Below are 16,421 nucleotides of genomic sequence, written 5' to 3'. Positions count from 1 at the left end.
TCGGGAGCCTTGGGCAGGTGCAGTATCCGCTTCCTGTTTGTGCTCCAACAAAAATAGCCGATCTTCGCTGGAGCGTAAGTGGGAAGCTGATACTGCACCTGCGCGAGGCTCACAGATGTAAATATTATGGTGGACGTTTCTCCAGGGGAGCCAGTGATGGATCAATTTTTTTTCCCTCCAGGTTTACTTTAAAGAAAACCTGAACTGAAATTAAAAGTCAAAATAAACATACACAAGTCATACTTACCTCCTGTATACTCCTCAATCTATTTTTCCTCTCCTGCGTCCTGTTTGTCCACTGTGATCAATGGAATTCTCCGTCCTCCATTTTGAAAATAGCCATTACACCATAACAGCTTTCTGGTCAGCACACAGTTAAACTGTAACGTCGCCCACTTGAGCCATAGGGAAACATAGGCACATCAGTTCTCCTCTCCGCTGTAACTGACAGCAACTGATATATAACTGACAGCAACTGATATATTTCAGTTCTGACAAAATGTTGTCAGAACTGGAAGGGATCACAGTAAGAAGAAAATGGTGAGCTTCTGAGAGGAACTGATGGCAAGGTAACTATGTAATGTCCATTTGAAGTTACCTCATGTGTTTATATTAAATAATTTTACTCAGTACAGGTTCTTATTAAGTCTATACAACACACAACAAATATGAAGCGAAAATGACGAAGCCCTGTGTGAAAAAACGAAGTACGCCCCCGTGATTAATTTGCTTATAGGACCACCTTCAGCAGATATAACTTGAAGTAATTGTTTTAAGTATGACTATCAACCTCGAGCAGTGTAGGGAATTTGGCTCATTCTTCTGCACAACATCCCTTCAGTTCATTGAGGTTTGCTGCCATTGGTTTAGGCAAAGTTCTACTTCTTCTTCCCACGGGTGCATTTTGATTGGGTTGGCACCTGGGTTTTGACTGGGATGCTGCAACACTTTCTTTTTTTCAGCTTTTGTGTTGTACATAGGGCGGTGTGGTTGGGAAATCAGGGCCATTTAGTCATAAGCAAATCAAACTGGTGGGCTGCCTATACTGGGGGCACCCCTAACTACCTAAACTGGAGGGCTGCCTATACTGGGGACACCACTAGCTACCTAAACTGGGGGTTGCCTATACTGGGGCACCACTAACTACCTAAAATGGGGGGGGCTGTCAATACTGGGGGCACCACTAACTACCTAAACAGGGGGGTGCTGCCTATACTCACTACTTTAACTCTGGAAGCTGCCTAAACTGGGTGAATCACTCACTACTTTAACTTAGTTAACTGGGGGGCTGCCTATACTGGGACATCACTCACTACTTTAACTAGAGTAGGGGGGCTGTCTATACTGGGGGCACTACTCACCACCTGGGCTGCCTATACTGTGACACTGTGACACCACTCACTAACTGGAGAGGGGGCTACTTAACCTCTTACTAGGACACCCAACCCCCCCTAAGGTCCCCCTGCACTCTGCAATCCCTCATAAATCACAGCCGTGCTGTGAAGCTGTGTTTACATCTGTAGTGTCAGTCTCAGCTGCTCCCCCGCCTCCTGCATAGCTCCGGTCCCTGCCCCTGTCCCTTCCCTCCAATCAGCAGGGAGGGAAGGGATGCAGGCGGGGACTGGAGTTCTGCAGGAGGCAGGGAGAGCAGCAGACTGACACTATAGAGATAAACACAGCCAGCTCTGACAAGCTGTTTGTCAGCAGCGTGGCTGTGATTTATGAGGGATTGCAGAGTGCAGGGGGACCTTAGGGGGGGTTGGGATAGCAACAGAGGCTGGGCTGTATAGGCAGATCCAGCCTCTGTATGCAGATAATATTCTTCAAACCACCTCGGGTTCTCTTTAAGGCATCTAATGACATTTATTTATGTTTGAAAGAAAATGTTTCTTCTCTGAATGTCCAGTGTATATAAGCTGTGTGTTTTAACATCTTACTAATATACAGGAACTAAGTCTGAAGAAGGGTTATTAGCCGAAAGCTTACTTTTTATTTACCTCTGCGTTACCCAATAAATGGTATCATCCTGAGTCAAAACTTCTTGCTTTTACTGATGGCTGACACTGTACAATACTCTCTGCTACTAACATGACGAGCAGAAACTCAGAAACAGGCTGTCTGCGTGTTGGATTGGTGTGGCTCTGTAAAATGTATAAGCTACGCGCTCACTGTATACCCAAGATTCTGGATGTGTGCCTGGCTTCAGGGGCATAAAGAGATGATTTGCAAATTCAGCAGTGATGCATCATGGGAGATCTTTCTTGCTAATATAATTCTGAATTATTGCAAATACCTTCTGTTTTAAAAAGACAAATGTATAACCCCGCCTTGCTCTGTATCAATCCATACTGCGCACACCCACTCCTGCCCCACCGTGTCCATCCTTCCTGCACACGCCCCCCCCCTGCCCCGCCCTACCATCCCGCACACAGCCCCTCCTGCCCTGCCCTGGGTCCAGACATCCCGCACACACCCCCTCCTGCCCCGCCCTGCTCTTTGCCTGGCCATCCCACACACACCTCCTCCTACCCCGCTCTGTGTCTGTCCATACTGCAAACACCCCCTCCTGCCCCGTCCTGCTATGTGTCCGGCCATCCCGTCCACACCCCTTCCTGCCTCGCCCCACTCGGTGTCCGGCCATCTTGCACACACCCCCTCCTGCCCTGCTGTGATTGGCCGCAGTGCTGTGTCCGTCCGCCCCCTCCTTCCCCACCTGTGATTGACCTTGACGCTCACTGGATCACACACTCGGCAGCATGGCACATGCGGAGAAATGATGTGCTTGCTTGAGGCGTGACTTCCAGCTAGAACTGTAATAATAGTGAAACCATTGGTCTATTGAAATAATACCACACTAAACTCATATTCCAAAAGTTTATTACAGAGAGAAAAAAATTACACAACAGAATGCGGACAACACGAGGATTCATATGAGGAATGTTACATCAGAAGACTCCCCTATGATGGTTGCTCTGCAGAACCTCCCCCCATAATTTTTCCCCAACAAGCCTAACTGTACCGGGGCTACCTCTGGCTACGTATAGTAGTGACGATCGTAATCTGCTAATTTCGATTAGGCAAAATTCAGTGTAAATGTTCACAATTACGGCCATACCTAATTACAATTTGGACATTCAATTGATTTTGTGTAATCCATTTGTAATTTCATGTAATTTGATCATCATTTGGTGCCGACTTTACCTGTTAATAGCAAAGCATTTTACAAGTCTGCATTTATGATTCTTAATTTTCTTAAAAAATACTAATGAAATTTTTTTTTATAGTCATTTTTCTGAGTTTACAAACCATTTTTCTGTTGCATTTTTAAAATCGATTTTCTCAAAAAGTACAAGGTCTTTTTGAAACAAATGTTTCACTTATTTCACTACCCTTCTTGAATATTTAGACATACTTTGGTGACAATACCATGTAATTTCAGGCCTTCGTAAGTGGTTAATAGCAAAGCCCCATTTGCTATTAACCACTTACGACAGCCCGAAATTACACCAAAATGACACGAAATTACGGTTCCTGATTATGTTTACAAACTAAATGAATTAAGATTTCTCCTGAAATTTTGCATTACAATTTTGCATCACAATTGCGAATTATAATGTGAAATGATTATGTGAAATTTGTGCTCATTACTAACCTATAGTGGGGAGCTACCTAATACTGGGAGTACCTCTGTCTATCAATGCTAGGGGGTTGCCAAAGTCTGCTAAGCACCTCTGGCGACCTAAAACTTGTATGTGCCGGAGGAGGAGAGGGGCACGAAGGTGCCTTTTAATTATTTTGGGAGGAGGAGGGGCCTAACCAAAATTTTGCTATGGGGCCCAATGATTTCTAGCTACGCCCCGGGCTGGGTCCCCTCTAGTAGCAGATATAGATATAGCAGACTATCAGAATAAGCAGCTATATAGGCCTCTCTCTATACAGGCGTCCAATATACGGAGGGAAGTACAGCCATCATCTCTCTGCACAGGGTCAGATCCAGCAGTGCTACTGGTGACCTCACGCCCGCGACTATACCTGAAATAAAAAAGAAAAGCATTAATACTATCACCAAAAAGCAGTATACACTTGCACACACATATTCAGTATATTAGGACACCCAATGAAAGCCTGTGTTTTTGTAACATTTTTGGACATATGTATACAGGATCTTCTAAAAAAAATTAGCATATTGTGATAAAGTTCATTATTTTCTGTAATGTACTGATAAACATTAGACTTTCATATATTTTAGATTCATTACACACAACTGAAGTGGTTAAGCCATTTATTGTTTTTCTTATTGATGATTTTGGCATACAGCTCATGAAAACCCAAATTTCCTATCTCAAAAAATTAGCATATTTCATCCGACCAATAAAAGAAAAAAGTGTTTTTAAAACAAAAAAAGTCAACCTTCAAATAATTATGTTCAGTTATGCACTGAATACTTGATCAGGAATCCTTTTGCAGAAATGACTGCTTCAATGCGGCGTGGCATGGAGGCAATCAGCCTGTGGCACTGCTCAGGTGTTATGGAGGCCCAGGATGCTTCGATAGCGGCCTTAAGCTCATCCAGTGTGTTGGGTCTTGCGTCACTCAACTTTCTCTTCACAATATCCCACAGATTCTCTATGGGGTGCAGGTCAGGAGAGTTGGCAGGCCAATTGAGCACAGTAATACCATGGTCAGTAAACCATTTACCAGTGGTTTTGGCACTGTGAGCAGGGGCCAGATCGTGCTAAAAAAATGAAATCTTCATCTCCATAAAGCTTTTCAGCAGATGGAAGCATGAAGTGCTCCAAAATCTCCTGATAGCTAGCTGCATTGACCCTGCCCTTGATAAAACACAGTGGTCCAACACCAGCAGCTGACATGGCACCCCAGACCATCACTGACTGTGGGTACTTGACACTGGACTTCAGGCATTTTGGCATTTCCCTCTTCCCAGTCTTCCTCCAGACTCTGGCACCTTGATTTCCGAATGACATGTAAAAGTTGCTTTCATCCGAAAAATGTACTTTGGACCACTGAGCAACAGTCCAGTGCTGCTTCTCTGTAGCCCAGGTCAGGCGCTTCTGCCACTGTTTCTGGTTCAAAAATGGGTTCATGCTCCCATCTGCTGAAAATCTTTATGGAGATTTCACTTTTCAGCACGACCTGGCACCTGCTCACAGTGCCAAAACCACTGGTAAATGGTTTACTGACCATGGTATTACTGTGCTCAATTGGCCTGCCAACTCTCCTGACCTGAACCCCATAGAGAATCTGTTGGATATTGTGAAGAGAAAGTTGAGAGGCGCAAGACCCAAAACTCTGGATGAGCTTAAGGCCGCTATCGAAGCATCCTGGGCCTCCATAACACCTGAGCAGTGCCACAGGCTGATTGCCTCCATGCCACGCCGCATTGAAGCAGTCATTTCTGCAAAAGGATTCCCGACCACGTATTGAGTGCATAACTGAACATAATTATTTGAAGGTTGACTTTTTTTGTTTTAAAAACACTTTTCTTTTATTGGTCGGATGAAATATGCTAATTTTTTGAGATAGGAAATATGATTTTTCATGAGCTGTATGCCAAAATCATCAATAAGAAAAACAATAAGAGGCTTGAACTACTTCAGTTGTGTGTATTTGAATCTAAAATATATGAAAGTCTAATGTTTATCAGTACATTACAGAAAATAATGAACTTTATCACAATATGCTATTTTTTTGAGAAGATCCTGTATTTAATCTCAGATTTAAGAATACTGGGAAATTTAACTAGTATAAACTAAACAAAGAAAACTCAACCAGAAACTTTTTAAAATCTTCTGTAAATTTGAAGAAAAAAAAAAAAAAAAGGAACGGACCAGACAGTAAATTTCAATCGATGAAACACGGTGAGGGAGTTGCTGATCAACCGCCCATAGCGTTGCACTGTATGGCACAATGCAACGCTGCAGTTCGATAGAATCTGTGTGCAGTGTATAGGGGGACTAGATCTATTTCCCCCATTAGGTAGAGATCTATGCATTTATGGTAAACTTTACTCCGCATTTTGAAGGAAGCTTGCCCTATTTAATTAATGGTACGCAGCGTGACCAAGCGTCCGCTTGGACGCGAAACGGCTGTCGCTAGGCCCACCTTGTCCCTCACTCCCACCTCCACTTGCAAAAGCCTGCACATCAACAAATAAGGTACATAACCTTTGCTTGTTCACTCTCACTACCACTATGTTTACTGGCTACTTGGAATAAATTGGAAAGTTGAGGCGGAAGGTGCACGCTTCTCTTTCTTCCTTTTGTTGCAAAGTTTGCCCTATTTAAGCCTCAGACATTTAGTTTGGTGTGCTCCTTACTGTTAGAAGACAACTGAAGTGAGAGGGATATGGAGGCTACCATATTTATTTACTTTTTAAAAATGTAGGGTGACCATATTTTGATTTCCAAAAAAGAGGACAATCACAACATCATGTGGGCGTGGTCATGGGTGGGGCCAAATATACAAGACCTTAGCAGTGTGCTGTCCAACATCGCGGGCATGGAGGGCCGTTTTTTTTTTTTTCCCAGACCACATGGTGGTGGAGGGCCGGCCGGCCGACCACAAAATGCAATCAGATTCGCAAAAGATTTCGCCACAAAATGCAATAAAATCACACAGGCAGGTGACAAATGACAATCATGGTGAGAACTCCAGAGAAGACTGTAAAAACCATGCTAGTTAAGCACAATGATTTAGTATTCTGGCTGAACTGGATGGCTGTATGTCTTCTGGTGATGAAGTGCAGTTTGTGATGAAGTGCAGGTAAACAGGAGGCCCTTCCAGTCTCTCACCCAAGTCAGAAAGCAGCCCTCCTGGAGTCTAGGGACTGTCAAAAACTTTTCAACTTTTTTAATGCCTTACACATGCAGTCATTATAACAATGGGGAGAGACCAGACAGATATTTGCCCAGGGACCCTCCAGGAAAGCTCTACATCATGCTATGTATATTTACAAGCTTGCCTGCCCTCTAATTGCACTTTTATCAGCTAGCCTAGTGTTTCACATTGCCTTACAACAACAAACCTGAATACACCAGACCTGCCCTAAATCACTGAATGAAAGGCTGCCTGGGGGGAGATTGCCCCCTTCCCCCCTGGCCAGTCTGTGCCTGACTCACACACTGAACAAAGCAGCTCTTCTGCAGCTGGGCTCGCTCTGTGTACAGCTCTCTTCACCCGGACATTTCAAAAACCCGGGAGGACGGCCCGGACAGGTCGTAAAAAGTGGACCTGTCCGGGCAAACGAGGACGCCTGGTCAGCCTAAAAAAATGCACATTGCCTGGCTGACCTGCAAATCCTCTGCCTATGAAGACCCCTACACACACTTGATGTTGCTTGATGTGGATCGGGATCCAATCCCTTGGGCAACATCGCTGGACAGATGCTCTCAGCCAGTCTCCTAGGGTCCCCTCTGTTGCAGTCGGCAGCTTTTGCACATGCGCACTGCCCATTCCCACCACAGTGCTGTGCAGGCGCAGAATACTCTCGGCAACTGGTGCATAAGTGGTGGGCTCCCACCTGAGCAGAAGCCACCAACCACAGCGGACGAGACCCCAGAAAACTGGCTGGAAGCAGAGCTGCGGCGAGGGACACATAAGCTTCTAGGGGCTGGAGGAAGCCCCAGGTAAGTAAATCTGTTATTAATTATCCAGCTCATGTTTCCTTTAAAGGGGTTCTTCAGCGAATGAGGAAAAAAATAAAAAGTGGATTATTTATAAACTATTAAAAATCCTTCTCAAATAGTGTTAAAAGTTTTTTTTAAAAAAATGAATGGTTTCATCAAAATAACATGTGTAAGTAACCAGTGACGGATGACGGCTGGGAGGCTAATCCATTTGTGAGGGTTTTTTTTTTTTACTATAATTTCCCAAACATAACTGCTGCCTACCTAGTTGTCAGTGGTGTAGCCCATTGCTGTGAGGAATGGCTGTTACAGTTGTTAGAATAACAGCTGTTCTCTCGCTGAGCTCCACGGCAGTTATTTATTGTAGTTTTACAGAGAGGACCCCTGCAGCAATGAATCGGGCAGAAGCAGGGCAGCTGATCAGTGAGAACGTCATTTGTTGACATCGTTGCCCGGCAACCAGACTACTCGTCTATGCAGAAAGATCTTTATCTCCTGAAAGCGAGTGATCTGGTTTTAGCTAATTAGCGCTGCCCGCTGTCCTGTCTTCCGGGGACGCACCACTTTCACCAGCGGGGAGGGGGCCAGGGGGAGCTGCAACAAGCTGCTACTTCTGAAAATAAATATACTCCTAGATCAGGCTGGAGCCATACATTTTCTTCCTGCTCAGAATTACAGGTTCAGCCTCAGCGCACTGCTCAGCTGATAACATAGATGAGAGGAATGTGAGCCTGTCCAGCTCCCCCCTCCCTCGGGAAAATGAGGACGCTGGGAGAAGAGGAGAGAGGCACACAGAAACGCGTGCATGGGAGACAGCAGCTTGACAGAGTGCAGTGAGATGGAGGTGCTTCTTTTATGTATGCATATTGTGTGTGTGTGTGTGTGTGTGTGTGTGTACAGTGTGTGTGTACAGTGTGTGTGTGTGTGTACAGTGTGTGTGTGTAAATGGCTGTGTGTGTGTGTGTGTGTGTGTGTGTGTGTGTGTGTGTGTGTGTGTAAATGGCTGCTTGTGTGTGTGTGTGTGCGTGTGTGTACGGACCTGTGTGTAAATGGTTGCTTGTATCTGTGTACATGTGTACGGATCTGTGTGTAAATGGCAACTTGTATGTCTGTGCGCATTTGTACGGATCTGTGTGTAAATGGGTGCTGGTATGTATGTATGTGTGTGCATGTGTACAGATCTGTGTGCAAATTGCTGCTTGTATGTGTATGCTTTATGTATGTGTATGCTGTATGTATGTGTATGCATGTGTATGGATCTGTGTATAAATGGCTGCTTGTATCTGTGTGCTGTGTGTGTGAAGTATCTGACTGTGCATAGTATAAATGTATGTTGTGTGTCTGTGTGTAAATATATGTGTGTCTTTGTGACATGCAAGTACACAAATGATATATATTTTATATACTTATATGGACGTTTCCCCCTTTATGGGGTCCCTCCCTTGTATCCGGTGTTGCACCCCTCATTTTCCCCATATAGCTTGGACAATAAACCCTCATCCTCCCCTTCAATAGCAAAGTGTGGTTAATTTCATCTCAGAAGTGGGCTCCCATGTGCCTGTACTGTACTGATAGTAAACTAGCTGCAGTGTGTGCTGATCTCTGCTACCCCCAGTATGTACAGTATAAGCTGTTACTCTGTGCCTGTACTGATAGTAAACTAGCTGCAGCGTGCACTGATCTTTGCTGCCTCCAGTATGTACAGTATAAGTTGTTACTCTGTTCATGTACTGATAGTAAACTAGCTGCATTGTGCGCTGATCTCTGCTGCCTCCAGTATGTACAGTATAAGCTGTTACTCTGTGCCTGCACTGATCGTAAACCAGCTGCAGTGTGTACTGATCTCTGCTACGCCCAGTGTGTACACTATAAGCTGTTACTTAATCAGACAACAATGAACCTGAGAAAGGATGCTGTTTTTACAGGGGAAGGGGGCCCTGACCATGTGTGTGGGTGTGGGGGAGGGGGAGGGCGCAATTGCAATTTGTGTTTGCAATAGGCACTTTGTTGCTCAGCTACATCTCTGCCTCTTCTTAAAAAAAAAGGTTGTAACCCCTCCCACCGTGAAGCTCCGCCCCCACCTGTGAGCCCCACCTGCCAGCTACTATGCTCCTTTTGTGCCCACCCCAAAAAATCTGAAGCTAGAGCCGCCACTGGCTGCCAGCAGAACTAGAGTTCACTGTTACACAGTGAGTCGTGTCATCTGATTTTTAGCTGCGATGAGAAGCAGACAACAGACAGGATTTTAGACACTTGTTTCCTGTTGTAGTAATAGTGATCTGTCAATAAGGAAAATTTTATGTCAATTTTACTTTTTCTAAAAAATGGCTATAAATATATATATATATATATATATATATATATATACATATAAATTTATATGTATAAATGAATGCACACGCCGGAACGGGGGTTGTTGTGGATGTGTGCATGCGCGTGAATATCGCAGGAGGGTGTATTGAATGGGAGGGTGCATAAGGCACGCGGTGTGTGTGTGTGTGTATATGTATGGGGGGGGGGGGGATTGGTGCGGGATGATGTGCATGCTAAGGCCTAGTGCATATATATATATATACTTTATATATCCATCCATTAAAAACTTTATTGCAATTTACATAAACTTTTTTAGAAAAAGTAAAATTGACATAAAGTTTTCCTTATTGACAGATCACTATTACTACAACAGGAAACAAGTGTCTAAAATCCTGTCTGTTGTCTGCTTCTCATAGCAGCTAAAAATCAGATGACATGACTCACTGTGTAATGCTGGGAATACACGGGTCGATCCGGCGGCCGATTAGCTGCCGGATCGACCCCAGCCGCGTCCCCGCTCGTCCGTGCGGATCGATTACCGCTCGTCCCCGCCGGCGCTTCCTTATCAGCGCTCGATTCCCTGCCATTGTCCGCCGGCAAGGATCGAGCGGGCGGGGATCGAGCAGCTTGATTGGACCAGCTGAATATTATCAGCTGGCCAGATCAGCTGCTCGATACATGGTACAGAAACGTACCGTGTATCCCCAGCATTACAGTGAACTCTAGTTCTGCTGGCAGCTAAAAGAAGATAAGGGGAAAAAAACAAACAACTCCTGCAGAGCTGGAGTTAAGGTAGCCATACACTGGTCGATTTGCCATTAGATCGACCAGCTGACAGATCCCTATCTGATCGAATCTGATCAGAGAGGGATCGTATGGCTGCCTTTACTGCAAACAGATTGTGAATCGATTTCAGCCTGAAACCCGATCACAATCTGTTGAGCTGCTCCTGCCGCCTGTGCTTCCCCCCCCCCCGTATACATTACCTGACGCTGGCTCCCGGGCGTCTTCTCCGCGCTGCACCGCACCGCTCTGTTTTTGCTCCATCCCGGCGCTTCCTGTGTCACTCCGTGACCAGGAAGTTCAAATAGAGTGCCCTCTATTTGAACTTCCTGGTCACTGCAGTGACACGGGAAGCGCCGGGATGGAGCCGGAACAGAGCGGTGCAGCGCGGAGAAGACGCCCGGGAGCCAGCGTCAGGTAATGTATACCTGATCGGATCGGCCGCCGCTAGCGACGCGCACCCTACCCGCGGGCGATCGAGGGTAATTTCCCACACGGCGCGATCGACGGACCGATCCGATTTCGCGTTTTGCGTTTAGCGCGAACGATTGGCAGCAGATTCGAATCTGCTGTCGAAACGGCCGCGAATCGGGCCAGTGTATGGCCACCTTTACTTTTAATTTATTTTATGGCTGATTATCACACCAGCTAAAAACAGATCACTTGCTTTCCAGAGATAAAGATCTTTCTGCATAGAGGAGTAGTCTGGTTGCCGGGCAACGATGTCAACAAATGAAGTTCTCACTGATCGGCTGCCCTGCATCTGCCCGATTCATTGCTGCAGGGGTCCTCTCTGTAAAACTACAATAAATAACTGCCGTGGAGAGAACAGTCGTTATTCTAAAAACTTTAACAGCCATTCCTCACAGCAATGGGCTACACCACTGACAACTAGGTAGGCAGCAGTTATGTTTGGGAAATTATAGTAAAAAAAAAAAAACCCCTCACAAATGGATTAGCCTCCCAGCCGTCATCCGTCACTGGTTACTTACACATGTTACTTTGATGAAACCATTCATTTTTTTTAAAAAAACTTTGCACACTATTTGAGAAGGAATTTTAATAGTTTATGCATAAACCACTTTTTATTTTTTTCTTCATTCGCGGAAGAACCCCTTTAAAGAAGGAATACTTATGGCAGCCTCCGTATCCCTCTCACTTCAGTTGTCCTTTAGGGCTGGTTCACAATGTGAGAACTTTTTAAAGTGTACCAGAGCCTCTATAAAATAAAAGCTTTATACATACCTGGTGCCTCCTCCATCCCCATCAGCTCGGATCGCTACCATGTGCCATCCTTAGCTTTCTGTATCAGCGGTACCGAGTCCCGTAACTACGGCCAGTCTGACGCAAGAGAAGTGCGCTCTCTACGGCTGCTGCCAGAGATATACGTAAAGAGCGCACTTCTCTTGCACAGACTGGCCACGACTGGCAGAACTTACAGGACCCAGTAGCAGAGCTGGAGAAGGCTGAGGACGGCGGCGTGGGAGCGATCTGGGCGCATGGGGCTGGAGGAAGCCCCAGGTATGTATAACACTTTTATTTTATAGCGGCTCTGGTTTTCTTTAAGCGCTAGAGATTTTAAAAGCTCTTGCTAATGCAATGCTATGGGGGATCTTTACAAAATCACATCGCTCCAGTGTGCTCAAACATACATAGGATAACGAGAACTTTTAAAATCACTAAACGCTCAGAAAAGCTCTTGTAGTGTGAACCAGCCCTTAAGGTGAGAGTGAGCACCATGGTGACATCTAAAGTGTTGTCTAAAGGCCTTCTGAAAGTACAGCTTTAGTAGCTGATAAATATGGTTTGGGATTTAAAAAGATCTCCAAGAGATTTTGAAATTAGCCATTTCACTGTCTAGAAAATAGTCTACCAGTGAAGGACTTTCAAAAAACAAAACTGCCAACAAGCCCAGGTCCAGCAGGCAGGGCTATTTCTTGGGCAGTGCGGGCAGGGCGACCGCCCTGGGTGCAGACCGGCAAGTAGAAGAAGGGGGGCGCAGGCAGAAAGACAACCGCTAGGGAGCTGGTGACGCACAGCGGAGCCAAATGGAAGAAGATTACCAGCGAATCACCTTCCATGACTCTCCCTAGGCTGCCTGCGTCAGACGTCACGTCATCATCACGTCACCACCGCGTGATGACACCTGATGTCCTGAAGCGGTACTGCAGGCTGTCAGTGTGCGGTGCTCATGGAGGAGTCGGCTCTCTGGGCTCTCTTCGCCTGTGTGTTTTTCTGGTCCCCTCCTGGATGAGCGGCTGATCACTAGTAAGTTGGCAGATCTACTTGTAACCTGTGGCTGTGTGACTGTCCCTAAAGAGTAAGAGTTAGCGAGTCCATGGGGCTGGTGGGGGAGGGGCGCAATTTTTACACCCTTGCCCTGGGTGCAATTTAGACAGGAAACTGCCCTGTCAGCAGGCCAACCAAGTTCACCCTGGTGGTGTGTGGTGGGGAGTCGGTTAAGATCCTACAGAAGCCTCAGAGGAAGTGGTTCAAAGTGATTTTCAATGTGCTGTTTCGCATGTGTCTGTTTGTACCACGTCTGTTTTTGTCCATTGCTTTTTTTTGCAAAAGATAAACCTGATCAGTACGATTTTATCAGACATCAGAATATGTTATCTATATATATAAAATCGTATGTATGTATGTATGTATGTATGTGTGTGTGTGTGTGTGTATGTGCCGCGATCACGCGAAAACGGCTTGACCGATTTGAACGAAACTTGGTATGAAGATACCTTACTACCTGGGATGATATGTTCTGGGGATCTCGCGGCCCCCCTGCACACCTGGGCGGAGCTACAAACAGCAAATCAGATTCCACCCATTCAAGTCAATGGAAAAAATGTAAAAGGCTGTCATTCTCACAGTAATCGAGCCACAGTCCCCACACTTTGCACAGTTGGTCACTTGGTGACCGAGGTTACAAATCCAGGAAAAGTGGGCGGAGCATAAAACAGCCAATCAAATTTCAGCCGTTCATTTTAAATGGGAAAATGTAAACTGCAGCCATTCTTAGACTGTTAATCGCAGGGTTCTCAAACTTGCCACAGTTGGTCACTGGGTGAATGAGATTAAGATTCCAGAAAGTGGGTGGAGCCTACAACAGCCAATCAAAATTCACCTATTGATTTTCAAGGGGAATATTTAAACTGCTGCTATTCTTACACTTTTAATGGCAGAGGCTTCAAACTTGCTACAGTCGGTCATTGGGTGACTTGGGGTCAAAGTTCACTAAAGGGGCGGGGCCACATACAGCCAATCAGATTTCCTTAGTGGATAAACTGCTTCCATTCACACATTTTTGATGCCTAGAACCTGACAGCTCACAAACTTGGTCATTGAGTGACTGTGTGTCAAGGTTACAAAAAGTGGGCGGAGCCAAAACAACTTTTACTGGGAAAATATAAACGGCAGCCATTCTTACACCGTTAATGGCAGGGTTCTCAAACTTTGCACAGTTGGTCATTGGGTCACAGATTAAGATTTTGGAAGGTGGGTGGAGCCTACAACAGCCAATAAAAATTCCCCTTTTGATTTTCAAAGGGAATATTTCATCTGCTACCATTCTCTTATACTGGTAAAAGCAGATGCCTCAAACCTGGTACAGTTGGTCACTGGGTGACTAGGGTCCAAATTCAGGAAGGGGGCGGAGCCACAAACAGCCAGATTTGTTTATTTTTCAATGGGAATATACAAAGTATTGATACCAAGGATCCTAAAGCTGATAAACTTGATAATTGAGTGACTGTATGTCAAGGTTAGAAAAAGTGGGTGGTGCCAACAACTTCATTTTTTACATTGCAGGGTTCCCAAACTTTACACAATTGGCCACTGGGTGACTGTGATGAATATTCAGACATGTGGGTAGAGCCTACAACAGCCAATCAAAATGTACCTATTAATTTTCAAGGGGAATATTCACATTGCTACCATTCTTACACTGTTAGTGGCAGAGGCCTCAAACCTGATACAGTCAGTCATTGGGTGACTGGGATCCAAATTCACTAAAGGGGTGGAGCCACAAACAGCCAATCAGATTTGTTAGATTGATTTCAGCCATTCTGTTATTGCCAGGGTTCTCAAACATGACACAGTTGGCCACTGGGTGACTGTGACTAATATTCAGAAAAGTGGGTGGAGCCTACAGCAGCCAATCAAAATTCACCTTTTGAATTTCAAGGGGAATATTTACTTTGCTGCCATTCATGCACTCTTAATGGCAGAGGCCTAACATCTGCTACAGTCAGTCACTGGGAGACTGAAATTTAAATTCTGAAGGGAGCGGGCCAAAAACAGCCAATCAGATTTGTTTAATTTCAATGGTAAAATGCAACTTATTGATGCCAAAGACCCCAAAGCTCATAAACTTGGTCATTAAGTGACTGTATGTCAAAATTAGAAATAGTGGGCAGAGCCAAAAACCACTAACTTTTTACATGGGGAAATGTAAACTGCAGCTTTTCTTACACTGTTAATGGCAGGGTTCTCAAACTTCACACAGTTGGTCACTGGGTGACTAGGATTAATATTCGGAAAAGTAGGTGGAGCCTACAAGAGCCAATCAAAATTCACCTATTGATTTTCAAGGGGAATATTGAAACTGCAGCCATTCTCACACTGTTAATAGCAGAGGCCTCAAACCTGCTACAGTCAGTCGTTAAGTGTTTGGGGTTCAAATTCAGTAAAGGGGCGGAGCCAAAAACAGCCAGATTTCTTTGCTGGATAAACTGCTTCCATTAGCACAATTTTGATGCCAGGAACCCAAAAGCTCACAAACTTGGTCATTGAGTAGTGACTGTGTGTCAAGGTTACAAAAAGTGGGTGGAGTTAAAAACAGATTTTTCTGGGAAATTGTAAACTGCAGCCCTTCTTCACTGTTAATGGCAGGGTTCTCAAACTTAGCATAGCTGGTTACTGGGTGACTGGGATTAATAATCAGAAAAGTGGGTGGAGCCTAAAAATGCCAATCAAAAATCACATGTCGCTTTTCAAGGAGAATATTAAAATTGCTGCCATTCTTGCACTGTTAATGGCACAAGCCTCAAACCTGGTACAGTTGGTCATTGGGTCACTGAGGTTCAAATTCAGAAAAGGGGACAGAGCCACAAACAGTTAAATCAGATTTGTTTCATTTCATGGGAAAATACAAATTATTGATGCCAAGGACCCCAAAACTCACAAACTTGGGCATTGAGTAGTGACTTTGTGTCAAGGTTACAAAAAGTGGGCGGAGCCAAAAACACATTTCACTGGGAAAGTGTAAACTGCAGCCCTTCTTACACTGTTTATTTCAGGGTTCCCAATCTTTGCCCAGATGGTCACTGAGTGACTGAGATATTCAGGGAAGTGGGTGGAGCCTATAATAGCCAATCAAAATTCACCTGTTGATTTTCAAGTGGAATATTTAAATTGCTGCCATTTTTACACTGTTAATAGCAGATGCCTCAAACCTGCTACAGTTGGTCATTGGGTGACTGGTGTTCAAATGCTGGAGAGGGGTGGAGCCACAAACAGCCTATCTGATTTGTTTAATTTATATGGGAATATACAAATTATTGATGCCAAGGACTCCAAAGCTCACAAACTTGGTCATTGAGTGTTTGTGTGTTAGGGTTAGAAAGTGGGCGGAGCCAACACCAGTCAAATACATACCCGGGCAACGCCGGGTCATCAGTG

The 16,421-nt window shown here is 44.9% G+C and overlaps 1 protein-coding gene across 3 annotated transcripts in view; it reads right to left on the bottom strand.

Moving 5' to 3' along the window:
* Positions 1-2,860: 2,860 nt before the first annotated feature.
* The window catches only part of LOC137518075 (micronuclear linker histone polyprotein-like), a 74,389-nt gene continuing 60,828 nt past the window's right edge, over positions 2,861-16,421 (bottom strand). For all 3 annotated transcript variants that reach the window (XM_068235339.1, XM_068235337.1, XM_068235338.1), the window contains one exon: positions 2,861-4,032. In XM_068235339.1, the coding sequence (XP_068091440.1) occupies positions 4,027-4,032 (6 nt within the window). In that variant the 3' untranslated portion in view covers positions 2,861-4,026. The remainder of the gene's footprint in view (positions 4,033-16,421) is intronic.

This window comes from Hyperolius riggenbachi, chromosome 5 (assembly GCF_040937935.1).
Source record: "Hyperolius riggenbachi isolate aHypRig1 chromosome 5, aHypRig1.pri, whole genome shotgun sequence".
In the NCBI taxonomy this organism is placed as follows: domain Eukaryota; kingdom Metazoa; phylum Chordata; class Amphibia; order Anura; family Hyperoliidae; genus Hyperolius; species Hyperolius riggenbachi.
The sequence above is the reverse complement of the archived record's forward strand: the minus strand, read 5'-3'. Positions and strand labels throughout refer to the sequence as shown.